The 24,583-nt window shown below is 34.6% G+C and overlaps 3 protein-coding genes across 10 annotated transcripts in view; 1 reads left to right on the top strand and 2 right to left on the bottom strand.

Moving 5' to 3' along the window:
• The first annotated feature begins 5 nt into the window (after window positions 1–5).
• On the top strand, window positions 6–1,669 carry LOC140809517 (uncharacterized). The gene is made up of 6 exons (XM_073167174.1): window positions 6–159; window positions 279–453; window positions 547–651; window positions 761–895; window positions 1,070–1,261; window positions 1,349–1,669. Exons 1-6 carry the CDS (start codon window positions 86–88, stop codon window positions 1,544–1,546), a joined length of 879 nt encoding a protein of 292 aa, XP_073023275.1. The 5' UTR covers window positions 6–85; the 3' UTR covers window positions 1,547–1,669.
• A 620-nt stretch (window positions 1,670–2,289) lies between these two features.
• LOC140810947 (uncharacterized) lies at window positions 2,290–6,317 on the bottom strand. 2 transcript variants are annotated; one of them, XR_012113362.1, is made up of 5 exons: window positions 5,288–6,317; window positions 3,771–5,040; window positions 3,472–3,550; window positions 3,078–3,188; window positions 2,290–2,751 (listed from the first exon to the last, which is right to left on the bottom strand). XR_012113362.1 is itself a non-coding variant. In XM_073168874.1 (4 exons), exons 1-4 carry the CDS (start codon window positions 5,319–5,321, stop codon window positions 4,461–4,463), a joined length of 423 nt encoding a protein of 140 aa, XP_073024975.1. In that variant the 5' UTR covers window positions 5,322–6,317; the 3' UTR covers window positions 4,119–4,460. The 2 variants fall into 2 exon arrangements, 1 of the variants encoding a protein (XP_073024975.1); XM_073168874.1 differs by lacking the exons at window positions 2,290–2,751; window positions 3,078–3,188; window positions 3,472–3,550 and having other exon boundaries at window positions 4,119–4,726; window positions 4,822–4,881; window positions 4,978–5,040.
• A 3,195-nt stretch (window positions 6,318–9,512) lies between these two features.
• Window positions 9,513–24,583, bottom strand: part of LOC140810641 (uncharacterized) — a 32,799-nt gene continuing 17,728 nt past the window's right edge. For all 7 annotated transcript variants that reach the window (XM_073168503.1, XM_073168496.1, XM_073168499.1 and 4 more), the window contains 9 exons: window positions 22,357–22,469; window positions 22,175–22,268; window positions 20,944–21,163; window positions 20,145–20,275; window positions 19,461–19,607; window positions 17,966–18,094; window positions 12,233–12,331; window positions 11,724–11,762; window positions 9,513–10,061 (listed from right to left, as the gene is read on the bottom strand). In XM_073168503.1, the coding sequence (XP_073024604.1) occupies window positions 9,924–10,061; window positions 11,724–11,762; window positions 12,233–12,331; window positions 17,966–18,094; window positions 19,461–19,607; window positions 20,145–20,275; window positions 20,944–21,163; window positions 22,175–22,268; window positions 22,357–22,469 (1,110 nt within the window). In that variant the 3' untranslated portion in view covers window positions 9,513–9,923. The remainder of the gene's footprint in view (window positions 10,062–11,723; window positions 11,763–12,232; window positions 12,332–17,965; window positions 18,095–19,460; window positions 19,608–20,144; window positions 20,276–20,943; window positions 21,164–22,174; window positions 22,269–22,356; window positions 22,470–24,583) is intronic.

The following is a 24,583-nucleotide window of genomic DNA, read 5'->3' as shown; positions in this document are numbered from 1 at the left end:
ATCTGATGTTGGATCAGATGATTTTTGGCTTAATAATGAAGAGATTGGATATCTTTCAAAATTCATAAATAGCAACAAAAATGTCATGTCTGGTTTTGATCGACAACAGAAAGAATTGGTTGATTATTGTCTATTTGTTGACGAGACATTGAGTAAAGAGTAAGTTATTAATGAATCTATAATTCGAGTATTTTATGCAAAGTATTACTTTTTGTGAAAAACGTATCATTTTTTGTGCAAAAAGTATTCTGATTTTCTTTTATATTTTCAATTTTCAGGGAGATGCTGTTTCGTTGTGGAAGTATTTGTACTGTTTCAAAAGAGAACATCTTATCATTGAGTCCATTGAACGAAATATTTTTTTCTGTCATTGATGCATGGTCTCTATCAATCAATGATGAAGAAGCAATTGAAAAGAAACACAAACGTTTTTGCTTCAACCTCACCCAAAGTGTAAGATTCAAAATTTTATCATGTGTTTCTTTTTTTTTTAGATTTTTTATTAGTGTTGTTGAAATCTGAATTGTTTTTGATTCTTTGGAAAAGCTTGTTTATGTGGATCATGATGTCGACATTGCTAAAATTGGTATGAGGAGTTGTTGGAATGATTGGTTGAGCCAAAATAGTTATTATTTGAGCTTGGTTGAGATGGTAAGAAACCGTGGAAATATTTATTAATCTTGTTTTAGATTTTATTCGAAATTTATTACTATTAAATAATAATATTTCACTAACAATTATCTTTATTTTGAAAATGTAGATTTTCCTGCCATTTCGTTTCAATAACCATGTCGCTGCAGTTGTTATCAACTTTCGTGAACAAAAAATTCAGTATCTAGACAATTGGAAGTATGATGAATCTGAAAATTCCTTCTTTCAGGCTGCACACATAGTGGTATACTGCCTAACATACTTGAATTTCATTATTTTGACATGTGTTTGAAAAGTACAACACTATAACAATTGTTTCTTAATTTGGTGGATGGATACAGTCAATTGGGTGTGATGCAGTATTATTATTATTTTTTTTAAAATGATGCAGTCTTATTTTCTGTTTTTCAATTTGTAGTATAATGAAATGGTTATGTTCTTGAAAGCAAACAATCATGTTAAAGGAGCTGATGGAATTTTGAAATATGAGATTGAAAATGTGGCCTTCAATTGTCAAACAAAAAAGAGGGACGTTGATAGTGGTGTATACCTGATGCATCACATGAAGTATTTTGAAAGTTTAGTATACTCATCTCCAAATTTGTTCAAGGTATGGTAATTTGACTTATAGTGTATTTACTAACTTTCTTCTTTTAATCTTAAAGTTATAATTGATTTTTTGTTTGACTTATTGTAGGCTGATATAAGACGTGGTATTAGAGCTGAAATATGTACAACCATTGTGCTTAGTGAGGTAAATGAATTGAGATTCGATGTTTTGAGTAAAGTGTTTGATTTCTACAAGAAGAACGCTGAAAAAATGGCCTTAAAGAGAGATGAAGCAGAGATCAAGAAGAAAAAGAAACAAAACATTTTGCAACATATTGGGTTGTGATATTTTTAACTTTTTAGCCATTTAAGAGGTGACATTCTGAATTTTGAGTTGTTTGGTGAACAAAATCAACCTTCTAAGGAAAACTGATTTGTGAATGTGCTGCAAATACATTTTATTTTGCTGCAGTTTGTGTTTTCTGTAGATCCTATTATCCCCAGTTTACAACTCCTTCCTAATGTGCAAACATAAAAATAGAAGTTATGCCGAGTTGCTTACCCTCTTTGCTTCTACATTTCTCGTCTTCTATGTAAAACACTATGTCAGATGTATATATAAATTAACATATCTCTAGAATTGAAATTTTAGAATGACCGTTTTTCAAACGTGATGTAGAATTTGTAGTTTTGTCATTTGATGGTAGTTTGAGAGGGGAGAATCGTTAATTTACTTGTGTTTCTGAATCGGGATTGATCTTGTTTGATTTGTAGACAAATAAATACGTACATACCTTCTCATTTGGTTCCACAAAAACATACCAGATTCGTTATTTGGGCTATATCTGAAGTTCAAAGAGGTCCATATTGGATGAGACACGACCCTGCTATTGAAAACTCGAAAGAAGACATAGCTTAAAATAAAAACAAATGCACTATTACATTAACAAAAGAGCAGTAATTAAACTCAATTCATTCCAATAATTGACTAAATGTCTGGAAAAGTCAGACTTTGCATGAGGGACCATAATCAATAAGTTATTTTCGTTGTACCATTACTGGAACAAGCATATCTTTAAGAACTAATAAAATATCAAGAATTACAATCTAAAAATGAAGTAGTTTATATCCCAAAATTAAACAATATCCAAATTTCAGAATTCAAATAATAAAAATACACTAAAATAAATGAACATTTGGAGTTTTGGAACCAAATTCCTTTGCTGGAATTAAATTTGATTCAACAGTTCTCTTCTTCTTCTTTTATGGAAATGTCCTTTTATCCTTTGACTTCTTCCTTTTGTAATAGAACGAGCAGGATCTCGAACAACATTAGATGAATATGAATGAACAGAAGTCTCTGATTGCTCGGTGGAAGACAATGAAGTCATCAAAGGATCGACATATAATGTATCTCTGTTGTATCCTTCCTCAACAATTCTTCTTGCTTCCTCATTTCCTTGGGATTTCAACACCAAATTATAATACTTGCCTGCCATTTCATGACGCCAAGGAATGCAGTCCTCAGCCTTCTCTGATCTCTCAATTCTACTGTTTAACCTATCCCATATTTCAGATTTGGCAAACTTGGTCCATCTTTTTTGAATATAAAATTCTGGTATACTAACAACAGAATTTATGTGCAGGACCCTTAAACAATGATAGCATAGGAAACCACACTCCTCAAATTTCTTGCAAGAGCACGTGATCATATTTCTAAAACAATCAAACACAACACGATGGGTACATGCATTGGCATCATGAGATGAAACGTCATAAACCATCATACTATCTTCAACCAAAACAATAGTAGAACAAGTAGAAATTGATTTCAGAAATTCAGACTCAATTTCTCTGAAAAGTGTTAGTGTATATACCTCAGAAGCATGCTTCAACATCCCAGTAATTGGTAGGACGGATTCGGGAACCGACTTTGAGCATTGGAATTCATTATTTTGTTCTTTGATCCTCCAATGCTTTATTGTTGCCTTCAAAATACCATAAAATTCAGCTAAACTGGTGCTTTTCTTTGCATTAAATCCAATGGCATGATTTGTGCTTTCACTTCTTTGTGAAGAAAGAATACCAGCAGAAAAAAATCCTTGCTTAGAGCAGTACACCATTTTTCCCTCAATTCATACAAGAGACAAAACCAAGAATGATCTTCTAAATTATATTCTGAAATCATGGATTTCCAGCAGCTTTCAAATTCATTTTCATTAGCACAACCTGACAAGCATTTCTTAAAGGCCACTTTAAAGGAATTCTCACTTTTCAGTTGTGCAAATCTACTGACAGCATTTTGTTGAAGGTGCCATAAGCACAGCCTATGCCTTGTTTGTGGGAATACCTGCATCAAACATTGATAATGTACATAATTTCAGTACTTACTAAATATTGGATTATGTATAACAACAAAGGGCAGCCAATAATCTGCACCAACACAGAAGCAACAAATAAACTCTTTCAAGGTTTTAAATTATCTCTTAAAAGTTTCACATGCAAAATAAGAAAGAAACTATGACAATTTTCTAAAAAAAACAGTAAACTACATTTCAATATTTATATACCTTCTCTATTGCAGTTGCAATTGCTTGATCTTGGTCAGTGAACAAAGTGATTGGACATTTTCCTCCCATTGTTTTCTTAAAAACTTCAAACAACCATTGAAACGATTCAACTTTCTCATTAGCTAAGAATGCACAACCAAACATCGCATTATTCCAATGATTATTGATACCAATGAATGGAGCACATATCAGATTATACTTATTAGTGCGATATGTCGTGTCAAAGACCATGACATCACCATATATCCTATAATCTTCTTTCATCATCGAATCCCTCCAATACACATTACACAATCTTCCTTCATCATCTAATTTGACTTTGAAATAAAAGTCCTCCTCTTCAGTATCTTCTTCTTGCAACATTTCAATTACCGTCTGTGCATCACCACCTTCTATCGCATTCATCTTCATACGGTTCACAAAATTCATGTGGTCTTTCATGGTATGACCAACATTTTCTTCCCCCCTTGCATCTTGTACCATATAACGGAAAGAATCACTTGATCTCATACCAGAAGTGATCATATCCTCAATAGCTTTACCCTTCTCCTTTGTAATTGTTCTTTCTGAACGGTGAAGGTGGCCCCACTCTGTCCTAGTGAATGGATGATTGTGTTCCATCACGTGACTTAGGACTTCATAAACACCGTCGTCATTCAGTTTCACCCTCAAAGAAGCCTTACATCCTGTTCATGTAAGACAAGAATTTGATCTTTTTCTAGTTGATGATGCATCACTGAAGATATCTGCATTTCCTGAGTTCTTTACTCCAGCACAAGAACATACAAAATATTTCTCTACCACAACTTCATTGCTATAGCATCTAGTGGTTGATTTACGGACACTAAAACCTAGTGCACGAGCATGTTTACAGTACAACTGATGCATATCATCAATTGTTTCTCTTGTCATACCAACAAGAAAACCAGATACATCAACACAATCAATAGTGCCTTCTGCAAATATTTCAGAAACAAGTAATACTTTTTGGGTAAAAACCTAACCCTTTGGAGCAAAAACTAATACTTTTCACGATATTTAGAAACTTTACCCTCATTGGCTGGTACAGGTACATTTTGTTCAATGATAGCTACTGCATCCGGTGTTTTATCTATAAGAAATTAAAAAAGTTCATATGCAAACAAATAAAGATCACAAAAATTTCAAAATTATTAAAATGTAGGTAAACAAATCATATTAATCTTACCTTGATTAATTTTTATATCATCTTCATCGATACAAACAATGACAATTGAATTTAAATTTTGACCTACAAAAACAGATTAAAATTAAATTACATCAAAATAGAAAATAAAATGTCATATAATCTATACAGTAGGTATAGAAATTTATAGAAGTTGGTATGGAGAAATTACACTTTTTAATGAAAAGTAATAATTTCAAACATTTTGGTTATGTCATTTAGAAATTAACAAGTAAATTACCACCTTCTCAATATAAAGTAATATGTTTACATAGATAAGTCGTAGTATCGTTAACTTAAAAAAAATAATTACCTTCCTGAATACCAGTTTGAGCTTCAATCTCCATTGTAGATTGTAGTCGTCAAATTGGTCGAAACAAGGAAATATAGGACAACCCTAAGATTGTTGCACGACAAATTCAACAAATTCTCAACCTCATATGATGAACATGTTGAAACAAATGCTAAATATAATTATACCAACTGCATTCTGGAAGCAGTACACTATCAAGGAGAACAGATATCAGAATTTACAGAAAAATTTCATTAAAGCTGCTGAAATATATTGGGATTAATTGATACTATACACAATTACAAGTTTAACCACAATGCAAAAATACATTAGATAGAATTATGCAATGTTATTTTTTAATCTTTTTTTCCCAGTAATTTACCTTGCAAGAAACTAGCTCTATGCTGTTATTCTCCATTACAGTTATACCAACTTATTGATGGATACTTCAATAACAATATTTTTTAACTGTAATTTAAAAAATAAACATAAAAAAGAAGCAATGTATTCAAAGATTACTTACCTTGGCCAAGTGCGCTGGCTCAACTTATGCAAGCGAAATATGAATGTGGCATGGGAATTGTAAGAAATATATTCAAAAATCTCTTTTGCAGCAGCTTTATTATGAATATTTTTCAACAATTTGCTTACACTTTTTTTAGGTTTGCTACTCCCTTGATAAAGAACCCTGGCTAGGAGCTCCCCTGTACAAAATTCATTCTCAATTACAGAATTTAATAGAATAGATACAAGAATCCTCATCCCAGTTGTTGAGTAGTCCATGAAACCCAGAAAACAATAAATGAAAAAAATTCCCAAAACACACAAACAAATTTGAAGAAAAAATCCAGAATCAAATTAAAGGAAAAAAATAACCGGCAATGCGAAGATTTCAACGACACTTTGAGGGGATAGAAACGTTGATTCCATGTACAATTGCCCAGAATATATCGAGAACCGTTGGAAACCAATTGCTAAATCTTGTGGGATTTTTCAATCGGAAGCGAGAAGGAGAGACGTCAGTCACAATAGTGGAGAGTGGAGAGAAAGATCCTGGTTTGATTAATATTTAATTGAGAAATTTAAGCAAACCGGGCACTGCTATATAAATTGAGGGCAAAATTGAGAAAGATCCTAATTTAAACAAACCGGGTCAATTGTGAGAGATGGATTGACCCATCTCACGGATTAAGATCCGTGAGACGGTCTCACAAGAGACCTACTCTATGGTAGAGTAGATGCTACCTGTGGGGGTAGTGCCCTCACATGATCTCAGCCATTGATTTTATATGATGATTAAATCTGGGCCTTTGATCACTTCATGGGGTGTATGTGTGTGTAAATCTGGGCCTTTGATCACCTCATGGGGACAGTGCCACACAAGGTAGGATGAAATGAACCCTACTCTATTTTCTACTAAAAAAAATCAGTTTTTTGTATTTATTAACCCTAATTTTTTATTTTGTTTAATTTAATTCAAATTAGAAAGCTGGTCCTACGATGATTCTGAGTTTTCAAAAATAATTGTGATATTTTGATAAATAAATAAAAAAAATTATGAACATTCTTACTCTCAATATTTTTGTCCAATCCAAAATTTCCTTCACAATACATCAAAGAATTTAACGTCTAGTATGAATGATTGCCGATAATGAAAGAAATAATTAATAAAAAGAGTTTTTCCTATCTTTCAATAAGATTTATGATAAGATCGAAGAATTTTTCTGGGTATTAAAATAAATTTGAGCTAGAAAAATGATTTTTATCATATTTAAAGTTGTTAAGATGAAGAATTGGAAAAAAAAAGAATAAAACAAGAGAAGTCCTGAAACAAAGCAAGACCATGCTTTGTAAATGCTTTGTGACTGCCTTGTGATCGCGTAAAGAAGCTCAAAATTGATGATAAAAATACCATGGTGATATTTGATTCATTGTATATTTTGAAGAAAGGAAAACATTGAGATAAATATAGATTTGATAGTTTTTTTATGGAATAAAAACTCAATTTTCCTCATTGATAGACTTCATCCTATCATAGGAGGATTATGTTTTATTTTTGTAATTTATATTTTCTCTGTCTTCTCTCTCCTATTTACTCGTGAAAGACTACAATATCATGATAATGTGAAGAACAAGAGGTAGGTAGATGATTTTTTCTTAATAACGTACAAAATTAGATTTGTCTTTGAAGACGACGACCAGGGGTGGAGCAGAGGCACTTGACAAGCAATATTCAGCTAGATTTCTTCTCTTTATTCTTATTTATTTATCTTCATGAATTCAAATATTAGATTTTTGTCTAGTTTTGATTCATGGAGTATCCATCTTATGACTAGGACCTCAATAGGACCTAACTTGTGATAATTGTTTGCATATTGGATTGATTAATATTGTGATTTATTTTATGTTATTGATTGATATATGCGTAGATCTCTAACCGTTAATCTGAACAATTAATTGCATGTTTTTTGATATTGACTCGAAAGATAATAGATTGAATATAACTTCAAAAATATTGATCATCACATAGTTAAGCCGACTAAAAATAGTATTCGGTTTCAGTGTACGATTTTAAACAAAGCTCAGAAATTCCATTGTTGTTGAATGTATTTTTATTTAATTCAATTCAATTATAAATAATTGAACTGTTAAATAAAAACAAGATTATTAAATCTAGAAATAAATCAATAATTATTATAGAAATGCATCTTGTAGGATCGAGTGCTCACAGCTTTACCAAAAGTTGTAGCTGGTGGAATGGTGCAACTCAAATCTTTTAAACCGCACAGCAACACAAGCACAACGGTTCGATCGCTCTACCAAGCAGGAATAATTATTGCACCCAACAATCTACATCTCAATAATTGCACTCCTTGCAATCAATGAAAATCAAACACATGACATTGATTTTGATACCAATTGTATAGTTTTTGGTAAAGTGGTAAACATCGATCCTACACATCTCGACTTTAGAATAATTCTTGTTTTATCAAATCCAATACATGAAAATAATTGATGTTTCATACCATTGGTCTCTGGTTCAATTTAAATTTCTCCTAAAGCTTAATTTGTTGTTTAATTAAATAGTGCTATTTGTTTTAAAATAATTTAATTTATTTTATTCAGTGTTCTAAAAATCCCCACCTAGGCGACGGGCCGCCCAAAACCCCCCCGATTTTAGGCTAGTCAAAACTTCTAGGCGCCACCATATTAATCGGCCGCGAAAGTCGCCTAGGCGATTTTACAATTAAAAATCCGCCTAGGCGGTTTACACATAAAAAAACAAATTATGATATTCTTAATTATAGTGAAGCAACTATGGCACAAGGATGAATTGTTGATGGTGGAGATGAAGATGTTGAGACAAATGTTGAAGATGTAAGGGAACTTCACGAAGAAGAATTTGTATCGGATGAAGAGGAGAAAGAAGCCATTGATTTTGAGTTTGAATCCGATACAGAAGAAGTATTGAAAAAATATGGAGATGAACTTAGTGAGTTAGATGTTATGTTTAATATCAATATATTATGTTGAAAAAAATATGGAATAAATTTAATTTTCATTGTACAACGATTGTAGTAAAGTAGTAAAATGATGTGGATGATTCATTTATTATTACAATTTTAAATTTTATAATAATATATATTTTATATACAAACATAATACTCATGAACCACTTAATTAATTTAAACTTTAAAAAAACCGCTTAGACAACCACCTAAACCCCTCTAGTCACATAGGCTCTACCGCCCGGCTACCGTTTTTTATAACACTGATTTTATTCAGTCTAATTATTCACAAAAATAATTTTTCTTATTAAAACTCGATTAAATTAAATAATTAGTTTATATACCCTTAATTTTAACAAATCAAAAGAACATTCCAATATTATTTTCTTAATCAGGACAGAATCATTATCAAAAGAACATACCCTTAATTTTAACAAATCAATAACCTGGCCCCATATTTTTTAGGGTAAAAATAAATCAGTAACTCGGGACAGTTGAGACAATAATTATAAATAAGGTAAAACTCATAAATGGTACATCAATATTTACACAAACATCCATATCCATAGTTTTGATTTCAGAGTAAGATAAATTTTGCTGGGACACCTTCGAGCACGGGATCTCTATCCAAAGGGTGGTTATAAAATACAAAGAAAAAAAAGAGAGATTTGGCTTGGACCACCAATGCATATCCGAATGGTAGATTTCCAAAAATAAAGTTATTCCGCACAATGGGATCTGTAAAGCTATTGCACCAAATTCAACATTTTGTATAACCGATCCAATATTGTTCATAATTTCTGTAATTGACTAATGAAAGAATGAAATGCACAAGTGCAAAATACCCTTGAAACTAATTCTCCTACGGAACCAAAATCTTTGGGATATAATGTACACCTACTATACAATGCCAAATAACAACAGCCAGCAATTTACTCATGGCCACAAGTTCTGTCAAGATAAACCAATAGTCTATGTCACAAGTAACCTTTGAAGCCATATGTCAAGAAATAAATGTCGCCACTATTCCCCACACAATCCCGTATATGAGTCTAGTATAACTTCAGGCGATTTGTTTACCAAGAAAACCAAAACCGTCATAATGCTGCAGGAGAATCATCTCAACAATTATTAGAGAAGGGTGGGAGCTACTTGACACGAAAATCATGCCTAAATACGTTAAGATTTTGGGTAAACTTGTCTCTGTTCTTTGAATCCAAGCTTCGGGTGATATCAACCATCAATTTGTCAAAGCAAGAGGCAAGACGTTGATGCTGGTCAACAGCCTGCAATATGGCATAAAATACAATGATCATACTGGAAAGACATTTCAACATGAAGTTTCTCAAGTTAAAGAGAAAATCCGTGCGTGATACTCAAGTATATACATATCATGCCATGAACTTCAAAGGCCTATCGGTTACAACAGAGAACATAGTACATGTTGGGTTGTAGAAAATCTGGGAAATCTCTCTCCCAAGTGTAACAGTTCAGCATTGGGTAAAACACGAAAATTAGGAATTGTCTAATTATATTCAGGAATTAAAAAATAATATCCTGCCAACTTGAGGATATTCATGAGTCAACAGAAAGAACAAGTAATTCTTTTCCTCTCAAATGTACATACAACGTCCAGACACGAAACAACTAGAGTGTTTGTCAAACTGCAGAAGAAAACTAAATAGTTCCAATACTCTCGGTCTCCATCTCCACACCCGCAATAACTCCATCCCATAATACTCAAAGGACGATGTCACACTCTCTTAGGAACCTACCAAGCCACCACAGTAGCCCCCATACACCCCCGCCCCCCCCCCCCCCAGAAAAAAAAAAATATATATATATATATATATCTTAAATTACACACCAACGTCAAGAAGCACAGACATCGATATGCAACCACCAGCAATCAAACAAATAAAGAGAGGAGAAAGTGTCTAATACATCGCATGAATACTCTTGTTAGTGAGTTTGCAGAGTATATGGTGAATCCTAACTTTAGCTTGGGCTGATCTGGCCTTGAAAAAGATCAAGCATAAAAAATTTCCAGCATCTTATCCAACAATGGTTCCATATCTTTATGCTAACTGCTAACAATCAAAGATGATATTCTAACAAATTTGTTACTCTCAAGATTATGAAACATGTAGTTACACTACGATAATTATTTAAAATGAACGCACTTAATAACTAACAAAAGAACCAAGAGATTTATCCATTACGACATTCATCTTGTGGGTAGTGACATTCTGTGAAGATTTTATGAGTTCTATGTTATGTCACATTTGTCTTCCTATCATTGCTTTTCAGGATTTAAACATGGAATTTGACAAGGAAACCCTAATCTAGATTTTTTTAACCTTTACATTGTTCATAAAGTGTCATAAACGAGAACATGAAGAGAATAGAAAGAAATGGCGTCAAGTATGAACAGGGCATTTTAGGAAGCCCCGAATTTTTCAGCACTTCCTTGTCATAAAGAGTATGTTCAAGACGTAGAAAATATAAAGTGCTCATAGGTATGTATACCGATAGAGACAAGAAACGATCCTAAATTCCTAATATAGAGAAAGAAATCCCCTCATTCTGCTCTCCCCCATATCCACACTGCCTCTCCCAATTTATTTGAATAGAGAGGGGAGGAGAAAGGTCAATTTCCTTGAATTGTCATTTGAATAATAACTTTTAAGTATTAGCATCTATCCCATTTCACCCTCACATTAAGTCTCCTTGTTTTATCCTCTTGGTTCATTCTCCATGACAATTCAGAGCTACTAAAACGACAAACAGAAATTCTAAAAGTGGTTTATTAGTTCCTTAACTGAAAAGATTCATCAATCTTGAGCAAAATCCTCATAGTTTTTGCAATTTGAGATATAAGAGAGTAGAACGAATAACAAAACATTCCACCAACATAGGAACTTTAAGTAAAACAGCATAAAGGTCACCTGCGAGGCCAAAATTTGAGTTTTCAAGTCTGTAAACATCTGCATGAAATAGTTAGATTCAATTAAGTATCCACATATTGCCAATACTTGAAGCAAGTGACATGAAATTTTAAAACCACGGGTGGAATCCACAATAAAAATATTCTCCAAGACTCTGACAACGAACATGAAAGCTTTTTCATGCAATACTCATATAATTAACTGATGTCAACATTTGATCAGACCAACCATGCCAGTAATGCTACACAAATTTCTGATTCTTTAGCGTGTCCACAGATTCAGATTTCAGAGAATAACTTAACTGATGGAATATGTCAAAAAATGAAAGAAACTGAAAAAGTTGGGGAGGAATGATTGACGAATTAGTAAACGCAAGGAAACATCACAACTATATGATATGATGTTGGCTCGATAATCAAATATAATTTGCCATCTCGAACATAAACATCTGGACAAATTCGACAAATAATTTGAATTAAAAGCAGAGAGTGAAGGCCGATAAGAAAAACCTGTTCATTTATCAGCATCAAGCTCAACATTGGTCTACTAAGACTCCATTGGTTGCTGCAGTCCTCGAATAAAACAATCTCAAAGAGGGTTTTAAGTATCTGAACAAAAGAAAACATGGAAGTTAGATTAAAATAAGAAAGCAAAAAATCAATAAACAAATAGTGACGACGACATTCAGTACGTGATCTGAGATGAAGAAAAATAAGTTCATCAACAGACATTTGAAAAAGCTTGACGCTTGCTGGAGTAACTGTTTCTAATGGCAAAATCTAAGGATATACAACAAGCTTGCTAGCTCATTTTTATCCACTTTTATGTAAAGCAACCATGGGTCACAAAGTAGCCATGAGAAGTTACTTTGCACCTTCCATATCCAAAGCATGCTATTTTCTGTGATCAGCAGCAGTCCTAATTTACATTTCCAAAGGAATTTTTTGGACAAAGGAAATGCCTCTTAGATTGATCTCAAATATCTTCTTAGGCGGCTGGGCATCACACGATAAACAGTAGAGGTAGCAAATGATACAAAATGGGCATGATATGGAGTTAAGTCAATTGATTATTATCAAATATGGAGTGTTTCATAAAGTGTAATGTTCAATACTACTTACTGTACATCTAGAAAAAGCAGCGAATGAATAAAGCACAAGCACGAGAATTTTAAAAACTGTTGAATCTTGGTTGAGAAAGGAATAAGGCCCCAGGCCCACATGGCTTCTTGACAATGTCTTCCAAGAACACTCGGATGTGATGAAACAGGACGTTCTAGAGGAAATTAACGAATTTCAATTTAATGGTTTATCAAATACGGCTGATAGTTTTACACTTTCCTAATATCTAAGAAATATAAAGGCAAAACTAGTCATTTTATACCCAGCAGCCTTTTTTACACTTTCCTAATATCTAAGAAATATAAAGGCAAAACTAGTCATTTTATACCCAGCAGCCTTTTTTTATACAAAGGAAACGATATCATTTGAATTGAAAAATAATAATTACAAAAAGCAAACCTGCGGTCCATGCATAGTTAATGAGACACACTGTCATTTTTTTTTTTTGATAGAATACTATTTTTATTATAATATTGGTAAAGATTACAACTGTCATATTAACATAATATTAGACTCCAAACCTACACAAATCTGAAACCGAGAACAATTTAAACTCCGCGCTCTTCGAACTCCAACATGAGACCTCAAATTTAATTTTGTCCAAGCATTCTTCAAACGAGTCTTCAAAATTGTCAAAAATCCTTCTATTCATCTCCCAACCAAACGGACCAACATGACAGTGAACCACCACAACCCAAAAGATTCAACCCCTCCTACCTAGATCATGTCCTAGATCTGCTGCGAACAAATCCAGATGATCTTAGGGATACCCAGCTGAGCCCAACTCCACCAATGCTTTGAACCAAAGATGGCTCATAAAAAGACAATGAATTAGCAAGTGATCCAGAGTCTCCACCTCAACAACCACCAACTTAGGCAAAGAAAACAACTAGTCCACCGTTTTTGAATCTTCTCACACATTGGTAATTTACCAGACACTGCAATAACTTCACCGAAAAATGCACTGATGAATCTCAAACCCACTTCCTAGTGCCTTCGGTACCATCGATCAAACTTAACCTCTCCGATGATCCTAACAATAAGCTTAAAATCGTTAATTTCGATCAAACTTACCCTCTCCGATGATCCTAACAATAAATTTAAAATCGTTAACCTCCTCAGCCCTGAGAACCCGCCGAAAGTGAAAGTCCCAAGATAGATTGGAATGGTTGAATGATGAATCGAAATGCACAAAGCATCAATGTCTGAAATAGAGACGGGAAAATATCACCAACCATCTGTCCTCCCAAAATCTAATCTTATTCCCCCCTAACCAGAACCCTTGCTAACAGAAGAAAAGCCAGTTAATCTCGGAAACAAATTTCTAGGGACTCCTAAATGTAAAACTACTTGCAATGCCCGCATCCCACCCATTATCCTGTAACTCGTATTTACTGACAACAATTTTCTTCCCAAACGAATCCCCCTCACAGGAAAATCTCCACCACCATTTCCCTAATAGGGCCCTACTCCTCCTTAGACTTACCGGTACCCAAGCCTCCTCGCTCCTTTGGTCTACAAACTTGGTCCCAAGCAAATGACAATGGTGGTCCCCGTTGGGTCACACGGGGCCATCACACAAGAAATCTCTCATAATCTTCTCCATTGTTTCCCCGAGGCACCTGAATAGAAAAAAAAAACATTGGAAAAAACATTGGTAAAGCGTTCAATATCGTTGAAATCAAAGTTAATCTACCCCATCTTGAAGAAAGCTTTCTTCCAACTCGCTAACTTCTTAGACATCTTGAAAAAGACCGACTCTCAAATAGAGGCTTTTAGTGAATTCCCTCCTACAATTACCCTAGTGCCTACAATTAATAAGTATCGAGAAAGAGACACTCGTCAGACATCCTTTGATCCATCATCTCCAATGCTCTCCAAAACCTTTCTTAAGTAACACAAAATCCAAAAAACTCCAATCGACATTGTCATAGGCTTTCTCAAAATCAACCTTGAAGACCCAACCATTACTCTTTATTCCAACTTTCTCCACGCCCTCATTTGTTATTAGGCAACAGTCTAGGATCTGTCTACCTTCGATGAAAGCACCCAGAGAGTCAGCTATTGTGATAAGAATTACCTTTTTTAATCTTAGGGACGACACTATGGAAATAATCTTGTAAAGACTTGTAAACAGACTGACAGCGCGAAAATCCTTAATTTGAACATATTCTTGTTTTCTTGGTATTAGACATATGTATGTTTCATTGGTGATGCCATTTTTTTTATAGGAAACAATATTTTATTGATAATATAGTAAAATGGATTACATCAGTGGACTAGAAGTTCACTGTCATGATTTATCACACAATATTAGTACCAACTTAGTGATACACATATTCCCAATGTTTTATCAAATCGAAAATTGAAACATTCTTGAATTCTTTGTGAGTTCCAATCCACATAGCAATGTCAATCTTGATCTTCTCCAAGCAGTTGTCTGTTTTTGCCTCTTTTCGTTCGAATATTCTTATGTTTCTCTCCAACCAAACCGTCCAACATATGCAATGAACCACGACTTGCCAAAATATTCTTCCTCTATTACCTGTGCTTTGTCCCAAATCCATATTAAATAGCTCTTTTGTTGACTTAGGTATCACCCAAACCAACCGCAGCTCTTGCAACGCTCTAGCCCACAATGCTAACGAGAATGGACAATGGATGAGCATATGGTCCTGAGTCTCTAGTTCATTTCTGCATAGGACACACCAATTGGGGTACAAAGCAATTCCGAGGCATCTTTTTTGGATCATCTCCGAGGTAGGTAGCTTACCCAGAGTGGCTGTCCAAGAAAAAAGCTGTATCTTGTTTGGGACCGGGATTTTCCAAATAGCATTGAAAAATAGGAACTGTGGGAAAAGATGATTTGGGAAGAAAGAGTCGTAGAATGAGCTAACTGAAAAAATACCCGAAGAATCCCCACTCCACTGAATAAAATCATCTACCCCCTCAACTAATCTAACCGATTATAAGACTTCTAATAGCTCTGACAACTCGTCAAACTCCTCATCTCTCACCCCCCTTCTGAAATGAAATTCCCAATAGTGGTTGAACGTGACATTATCAAATTGAACAAAATATGATATAGGCAAATTGTGAAATGATGATAGCTGAAATAAAGCTGGGAAGCAACCTTTGAACGAAGAGTCCCCCAACCAATTATCCTCCCAAAATCTAACCTTATTCCCTCCTCTCACCTTAACAGAGATCTTATGTTTGAAAGTAGGGTATATTCGGGAAATAAACTTCCAAGAGCATCTAAACGTGACATTTCTTGTCAACCCCGCATCCCACCCATTTTCTTGTAACCCATATTTACTAACAATTATCCTTTTCCATAATGTCCCATCTTCTTGGAAAATCTCCACCACCACTTCCCAAACAAGGCCGTATTTCTGAATTTAATTTTCGCAATTCCCAACCCCCCTCTATCCTTCGGTTTACAAACTTGATTCCATGCGACCAAATGCATGTGGCCATCACCATCCGCCCCGTCCCATAAAAAATTCCTTGAGATCTTATCCATCGAATCCTCTACACTTTTGGGTACTCTGAATAAAGACATATAATATATCGGGATGGAATTCAAGACCGATAAATGTTAATCTTCCCCCTCTAGACAAGAATGCTTTCTTCCCCACTGGCTGCCAGAATGATGCTTTCAGTGGATTGACTCCCAACGGTACACCCAAGTAAGTAATAGGCCAAGTCTCTTTACCACATCCCAATTGTCGTGCTAACCTCTCAACTTCTACTTGTTCACGAATGATTCCCAAGAAAGCACTCTTTTCCCAATTGATTTTCAAACCAGACATGTCTCGGAAAAAGGACTCTCAAATTCTCTCCTAGATTCACTATCAATAGTGCTCCATTCCACACCTTCTATACCCCAACCTCCTCTGTCTGATTTCCCTTGCAGATTTTGGAAGAAATCTAAAATCTAATAGGTGAAACTCAATTTGTTCTTCGTCTTGTATGATCGACCCATAGAGTTGTCGGAAGATGGTTTGGATTGGAGAGTGGTGATCAATTGTGAGCTGCTAAAGGAAGTAATTATTGTTCAATGCATGCCTGAGGTGGACATTCTCTTGAGGTGCATGTCTGATATGACAAGACATGAACCTCTTCAAGATTAGCAAGGCTGGAATGTCGGCATTCTTTTGGAGGGCTGGTCATCTAGAAGTTTTCAAAGAATTGCTTTCTCGAGTCTTGACAAGACAACAATGCTTTATAAGATACATTCACGGGTGTCAAAGGGAAAGAGGAATGTTGGCATAGAAGAAGATTTTAGGGGATGAAAGGGAGGAGTGGGTAGGGAAAGTTTTCTTTCAGGTCGTATTTCTTAAATAGACCGGTTTCTCACTCTTTGATAGATAGTTATTTCTAGGAAAATAGGTGAAAAGGAAAGGCCCAATATTATGATTGTGTGTTATAGAAGGCCCAAAAAGAAATGTTCGAGCTATGCATGGGGAGGAAAATTAAGAGAGAGAGGCGTTAGTAAGTTAGTTATTCAGAAAATCATTTTTGAGTTTGTTACTAGCTCTGATAGGGTCTTTCCAGGGAAAACATTAATCAATACATCACATTTCCAGTGCTCATTCTTATTTTCTTCATTCTGTTCATTTATTTCACTTATATTATTTCAATTATCACTACAATTTCATTGAACCAGCTAACAATTATCTTAGGTCATGCCAAGTATTTATTAGGTTTCATTGCTAAATTAATCAGATACCCACGATGTAATATAAAGAAAAAAGAACTATATTTGAGTTATCATAAATATATATCCGTTATATGCTATATATAAATGACAACAAACTAGAGATCATATTTTCTCTCGTAGTTATGATACATCATTTTTTATTGAGATTTTAAGGGAACTCAATTTCTACTTGGTCTCACCCCAAAAAAGTAACAAAACAATGCAAGCAATCCCAAGCCTTTCAGGAAGAAAACTCAGTAAAAATTACCAGTTTAGGTAAGGTCAAATATTAGAATAAAACAATCCAAGTTGAGAAAACTACGAGCAAAGATTTTGTCAAGTACACATTCAAAATGGCTCAAATTAATGGAGAGAATATCCAAAAAGTTTAGATAAAAGTAGAAAACACAACTTACTTCAGGTAGTAGTGCTGAGCATTCTGTTATGTGCCTCACAAGATTAATAGCAGCTGGTGATGATGGAGCCTCCCCCATGGTAATGTTGTTGAAATAGAAAGCGGCCAAATTATCAATAGCGGATGCACACTGCCCCATAAAATAGAAATATAAACATTAAGTGAATAATTCTAGACATAAACATTTGTTTTCTAAAATTTCAGAAAGATGCGATGACAAAAAATTGTGACATACACATCAACAACAATAACTCAAGAATTTGAAAAGTTAGAAAGAACGCATGAAACTATAGCAGATAGAATTCGAACAACAATGTTGTCTAAACTGATACCATCCCGGTAAATTATTATAATTCATTCACATCATAACATTTGCAGATTATCATGCAGAAAGCTAAGAATCATAACGAATCATCACGAACACGTGCAGCCAGGTCATTTTAAAGCCAGATATATTGGTGGTGGTGGTGGCAACAATAAAGCAAATATTTGCACAAGCCTTCACCCTTCTTCCCAACGTGTCAATCACGGGAAATAGAAGAATTCTCAAGATGACTAGCAAACTGAACCAAGCAGCCTAGCATATATAAATAATGTAAATGAGGTCCAGTTCTCATGGGAAAATATCTGTAGGCTCTATATCAGATTGCAGTAACTGTAATCACAACAAATTGTGGCCCCCTTTTAAGTTTACATGTCAGATGCACTGAATATAAGTGATTCTGCCAAAAAATTAATTTTCACAGTGAAATGACAAAAATAAAGGTGGTTTTCTTTATCACCAAATTTTTTAAGAGTTAAAGGAATATGTCTTCTCCCTAATTTACCCATTACAAATGGTTTTGATAAACCCATTATCCCAACATTTGGTCTACTCGACTCAGAAATTACAACAGCAACATTTAAAATGATTTTAAGATAGTGTTCGAATATGCATTTCAAAATGGAAGTGGTATGTAGAAGAAATATATAATGGGTATGAAAAAGCTAAAATGAGAAAAGGGTTGACAGGAAAACGTAGAGAGAAAAAATCATCTTGTAATAATAGTTTTAAATGATTGATTTGAATTGTGAAATGATTGAAAGGATTTGTTTGGAATTTCATTAAAATACATCTTGGGTGAACTAGTTACACCCACTCATTTAAACCCATTTATTGGGCTTTTTGATCACGAATTATAATCATTAACTAATAACAAAGGACCTTCTACAAGCCTTGTTGTAATATAACATACACAGCAGGCATGGTGACCACAATGAGAAAAATAAAAATGATACTACGAACAGCCAGCATCTATTTATGAATTTCTATACAACCATGCATGTATCCGAGTCCACTTAACATGCGTGCATAAATGAACAACATGAACAAAACAAAAAGACGCAAAACAGAGGAAGAATACATATTGAAGACTCATGAAAAAAGCTAAAATAGGGGTTAGATGTGTAACGATATTAATAATACAGTGTGCTAGGAATAGATTCATCTAACAAACCTGAGAGGAGATACCAGCATCGAGACCTTTGAGACCAGACTCAAGTGAACCGACAATATGCATGAAGGTGTGTATATCAAGGCTCAACACAAAAACAAGATGGCTGTTAAACAGAACCTCCACAAAGGCAAAGTAAGCCTTCGTTAACTGCAGAGAATAAGAACATTATGAGAAAACTTCATGGACAGGAATCGGACTAAGCAATTACAGTTCATAAAAGAAGAAGAAAAATGGATGTCAAAATTATTAACGTTTTGATATTTTTGTCACTCTGCAGAACCAGAAGGATAGATTTTACAATAACTACTTCGTTCAAAATATGCTTCTTATTTGGTCTCAAATGTGCTTTCCAAGAACTCCGACTCTCCTAGATTCATTTGCATTTCTAGCTATCCTTTCAAGAATCAGTGGAAATATGGCTGCTATCAAATGAAAAATACAATAATATTGTTGGAAGCAATTTTCCTTAATTTTCAATAGTTTTCCCTGAAGCACACCAGATTCAAAACTGAAAGGAAAACACACTAATCTAGCTACTGGGCCATTGCATGAGCAGATCAGAACACAAGTCTGACTAAGTTGGTCACAAATGCACAGTCTAGCGTGGACAGAGTAGCAGAGGCTAATGTGCTTCAATCAACAACCATGAAATCTTCAACAAAAATATCAGAAACACAGACAAACCTTTCTGTAAGCCAAAATGTCAGACAGTGGAATTGATAGAGTCATTTTAAGGGCAATTTCAAGTACATCAGCGAGTGCTCTATCTCCGTAGAGTTCAAACACACCAAAATTCACATAATTTCCTGCAAGTGCTGTCATTCCATGGAAAGAACATATATTTTAGAAGTCAAGAATAAATAACACAGGATATCCAAAAAAACGCTAGATCTCCCAGCTGGCTATCCAGCTAAGTATGCAATCACTTGTCCTGATTCTATGCTTTTAGAAAATTTGGAATAACAAAACATTTGGAGAGGAACATTGATTAGGAACTATCCTTTCTTTTTAGTTTTTATCTAGTTGTGTTAATTAGGAACTATCTTCCATTCCAAGATATGGCTAACATTTGACTGCACCGTGAGGAAAAATGAAAGATCTAATCAATAGAATTGGTGCACAGAGATCTACCTAAGAGCTAGATAAGAGTCATGTGCACATGAATGTGTCATAACCTCAATGCACAAACTGGATTGTAAAACAAATTGAAACTGCTATATGAGGTGATGTTCTTAGAAATCTAGAAATAAGAAAGAGAACTGATCACCTGCATGACTAATGAAACTTCAATAAAGATTACTAAAGCACAACTCTCATGTCCTATCTGATCGTATATGCATACGTCCAAGAAATCTTAAAAATGGAAGACAAACTAATGAACTTAGACGGATATGAAATGAAACAATATTTCATCAACAAAGACCATAAGTCACCAAGAAAACAACCTCGATTTATTTCAAATCTCGAGGCCATGGACCTTTACCTCTTGAAAGAATAGTTAAACAAATCCATATTCCTTTGTATTTGAATGCATATACGTCAGTAACATTTGGAATTGTTAAAATCCTTGAGCCATACGCGACTAGCAACTTGCTAACTTCTCTGAAAAGAAGTATGCCATTCGGAGATGAAATATCAAAAGTCAAACGTTGTGCTTTGTTTAAAACAAACTCGGCCATGAATTTCAGCAATGGAGTTGTCACCTATGCGGAACAGAAGTGATGTTATAATCTCGTATTATAGAGTAAAGGATTAAAATAATGCAATAGTTGCTAACACATATATAAAAAAAATGAGGTTAATCCCACATACAGGAACTCTCCTCATAAGACTAAAAGTGACATATGCCTCCCTAGGCAATGGCCGTAAAAAAGCCAGTAGCTAGAGCAAAATGATTTAGTAGTTCAACTACAGCTAAAAGAAGAGAGAATATACACAGCCATTACACAATTTTTACCTCACCAGGTCTACCCGATTGAAAGAACACTTTGGCCCAATAGGCTTAACTGAATTGGGTTTGAAACCAGAAAGTTCAAAATAAACTATTCCCAAACATCTAATTTATAGACCTTTCACGATTTCTTCATTTTTCGTATACTTGTCCATTTTTAGGGTCATTAATCATTATTTCCAACAACCAATAGTGAAGGTTTCCGCAACAACCAAATGAAAAACCCATCTTCACCCAACATTTGACAACCTCCAAGCCATGAAAACATACTCTACTGCTCAGACTCCATCCTCAATTTTCATCTCTGATCTAGCTGGTTTCCGGAGCAAACTGCTGCCACCTAAGAATTATACTGAAATAGCGGCTCCAATCTAGGGTATTGAATAAAGACAAAATCCCAATCTCTCTGTCATGATAGACCCGCCCCTTCAACAGTGCACTATGGTGGCAGATGGACTTTCTGATCATTCTTCCCATGATTACAGATGCTTACCCTTTAGTAATTAATATCTATTAATGCAAGGCCTTTCAGTGATCAATCCTATGGCAGAATGAATACAAGTAGTTACAGTATTTTCGGTCCATTCAATAATACTTCCGAGGTCCTGCATTCTATGCCAAGATATGCTGGTCCTTAACAACAAATAATTAAGTCTTATACAACCACTTTGATTTTTTATTTCAAATTAATAGAAGGAAGAAAATAAAAAATAAATATGTAAGAAATGTACTAGTTAAGAAGGGATTGAGAAAGAGAGCTAACTTCTGGTGTATCAGACCAATGTGAAATTCCCCTTAGCAGAATAGGCATGTGAGCAGGATAAATCCAATCAAAGAGAAGCCCATAAGTTCTGCGACTGAAAATAAAGAAGACAATAGTAGGTGATGCATTAAAGCTACTGAACGTGCTATCAGAACATGTAGTACATAACAGTAAGCACTAACCTATTGGTGGCCATTGCAATCCCCCTTAGATCTCTCATCAACCCAATTAGTACATATTTCACAGAGTCAGTTCGAAACAAAGAGTCGGGAGTTGATTCCAAATTGATGAAAAGCTGTATTATACACAATGAACTTTTGTTGATTCCAACATCAAAGGAAAAATGAATCACATCAAATTGATGATGACAATGAGTAATGACAAGTGAGCAAGAATACATAAAAATACAAAACCTTCTCTCCTTCTCACAAATTTTCTCTTGTTTGGAGTGCAGAGACGACATCGATTTTCTTTTCTTATTTATTTTCATTAAGAAACCACAAACCAGGTGAGAGTTGACCAAGTAAATCCCAATAGTTGCATTTGTTTGTTAAAGATTTCTCTCTGATTTGATATCCCTAATACCACCTTACGAAAATTAATTTACCTAACTCAGCAGATGCAATATGAAAAACTCTTCCATTGAAAAAAAAATCATCTCTTAAAATCAAGTTGTAAATAGGAGAAAAATGTCTCTGACATATCTTCAAGTGTTATAATGCAATTCATTCTCAAAGCATTACATATGAAATTTATTGATAAACTGTACGCATTTATAACACAATAGCATGAAATTCAATGACATGTCATGAACACCATTAAACATAATTCAATTCAGTATATCAGTCACCTTTTAATCTTAAAAACACAGTCAAACAAATATCACCATGTTCACAATTAAGTTTTAACTACATAAAGTTATGTGTATCACACTATCACTTGTCTGCCACTACAATTAATTGCTTTTAATTAATGGATATAATATTGTTTCCTATAAAAAAAAATTTAACTACATAAATTAGCAATCAGGACAAAATGCGAATCACCATTCAGAATCAGTGTTCTAAATGGCGGTCGAGGCGGCCGCCTAGGCGGCCCTCGACCGCACCACCTATGCATGAGGCAGGTGTTTTAGGCGGCCCAAGCTATACGGCGTTGGGGAGGCGGGTCGAGGCAGCGAGCAGGCGGGTCGAGGCGGGGCAAGGCGGCAAGCAGGCGGACGAGGCAGATAGTCAAGATTTTTAAATTGTAGTCAACAATTTTAAAACCTAGTCAACAATTTAAAAACCTAGTCAACAATTTTAAAAACCTAGTCAAAGTCAACTAATTTTAAATATTAAAACCCTAACACACCTCACTTTCTTTTTTTATTTTTTGGTTTCACTCTCAACTCTTAAAGGAGGAGTTTATAGGATGAAGCATCTTATTGTGCATCTTAAATTTTCAATGCCGTCAAGAAGCATCACCAATATGTCCACAAAGGGCCCGAAAGGTGAGAAGACACGGTGTTATAGGCATATCATATATTGTATCAACTGAAGTTGGTAGAACATATACATCATCAGCCTTTTAGATACTGAAAATAAAAGGTAAAAGTGGGTTTATCAAGCATATTGACCCTCCATCATGTTCAGCAATTGTATTTTTGGCTACCATGCCACCACGTTCATTCAATTTAGAGAAGCATTGAGCGGACTTATTATTTTGCAAAGCTACTAAGGAGATATGAGAGATAGGTAGACGACATTTTCACTAAATCAACTCGTTACAAAGTTTAAGCCATTACAGAGATGAGATATTAAGATCAATATCGAACAAAACTAATCTTGCGTCCTCCAAAAAATACTCTTTGTAACCTCAAAAACATAAACATAGGCCTGCTATTTCACATGAAATGTCTTGCTAACCAATCGAGAAGAAACATCACTGATTCATATAATCGACAATATTATCGATGTATCCATTCAAGAAATATTCTGATAGAATAAAGATCAATTCAGAAAATACAAGAAAGCATTTGATACATAATTATGAGAAAGTCTACGTTAGACGCAAATCACTTTCACCTTTCCAAGAGGCTCATGCTAGGGGTAGTCCTTCGAGTGAGGAGGTTCAGGTATTAACCAATGAGGATTTAGGGATCGACGAGGACTAGCTTTATAATGCTCCGGCCGAAGTTAGTTCTCTCGAGGACTCTGGACGGTATCCAATTCTTAAGCTTAGATAATACAACATCCACTCCACGAGGATTGGAGAACATAAGGGACTTTTTGCATTATTTCCTAGTCTTCAGCAAAATGATAGGCTCATCCACGAGGATTTTCTTGACACCAGGGTGGATAAGGTAAGTTCTTGCCTTAACCTTGACCTCTTAAACAATCTTTTTCTCTCAATTTAATTCTTCCTTCG

The sequence above is a fragment of the Primulina eburnea genome, chromosome 13, assembly GCF_022965805.1.
Source record: "Primulina eburnea isolate SZY01 chromosome 13, ASM2296580v1, whole genome shotgun sequence".
Taxonomy (NCBI): domain Eukaryota; kingdom Viridiplantae; phylum Streptophyta; class Magnoliopsida; order Lamiales; family Gesneriaceae; genus Primulina; species Primulina eburnea.
The sequence above is the reverse complement of the archived record's forward strand: the minus strand, read 5'-3'. Positions and strand labels throughout refer to the sequence as shown.

Bases quoted from the DNA above. Each gene is read 5' to 3' on its own strand.
- LOC140809517 (XM_073167174.1), top strand. From the start codon at position 86: ATGTCTGGTTTTGATCGACAACAGAAAGAATTGGTTGATTATTGTCTA. The intron at 160-278 runs GTAAGTTATTAA...TTCAATTTTCAG, and splicing joins GACGAGACATTGAGTAAAGA to GGAGATGCTGTTTCGTTGTG. The intron at 1,262-1,348 runs GTATGGTAATTT...GACTTATTGTAG, and splicing joins CATCTCCAAATTTGTTCAAG to GCTGATATAAGACGTGGTAT.
- LOC140810947 (XM_073168874.1), bottom strand. From the start codon at position 5,321: ATGGAGATTGAAGCTCAAACTGGTATTCAGGAAG. The intron at 5,041-5,287 runs GTAATTATTTTT...CTGTTTTTGTAG, and splicing joins TCAAACTGGTATTCAGGAAG to GTCAAAATTTAAATTCAATT. The intron at 4,727-4,821 runs GTAAAGTTTCTA...AAATATTTGCAG, and splicing joins ACCTGTACCAGCCAATGAGG to AAGGCACTATTGATTGTGTT.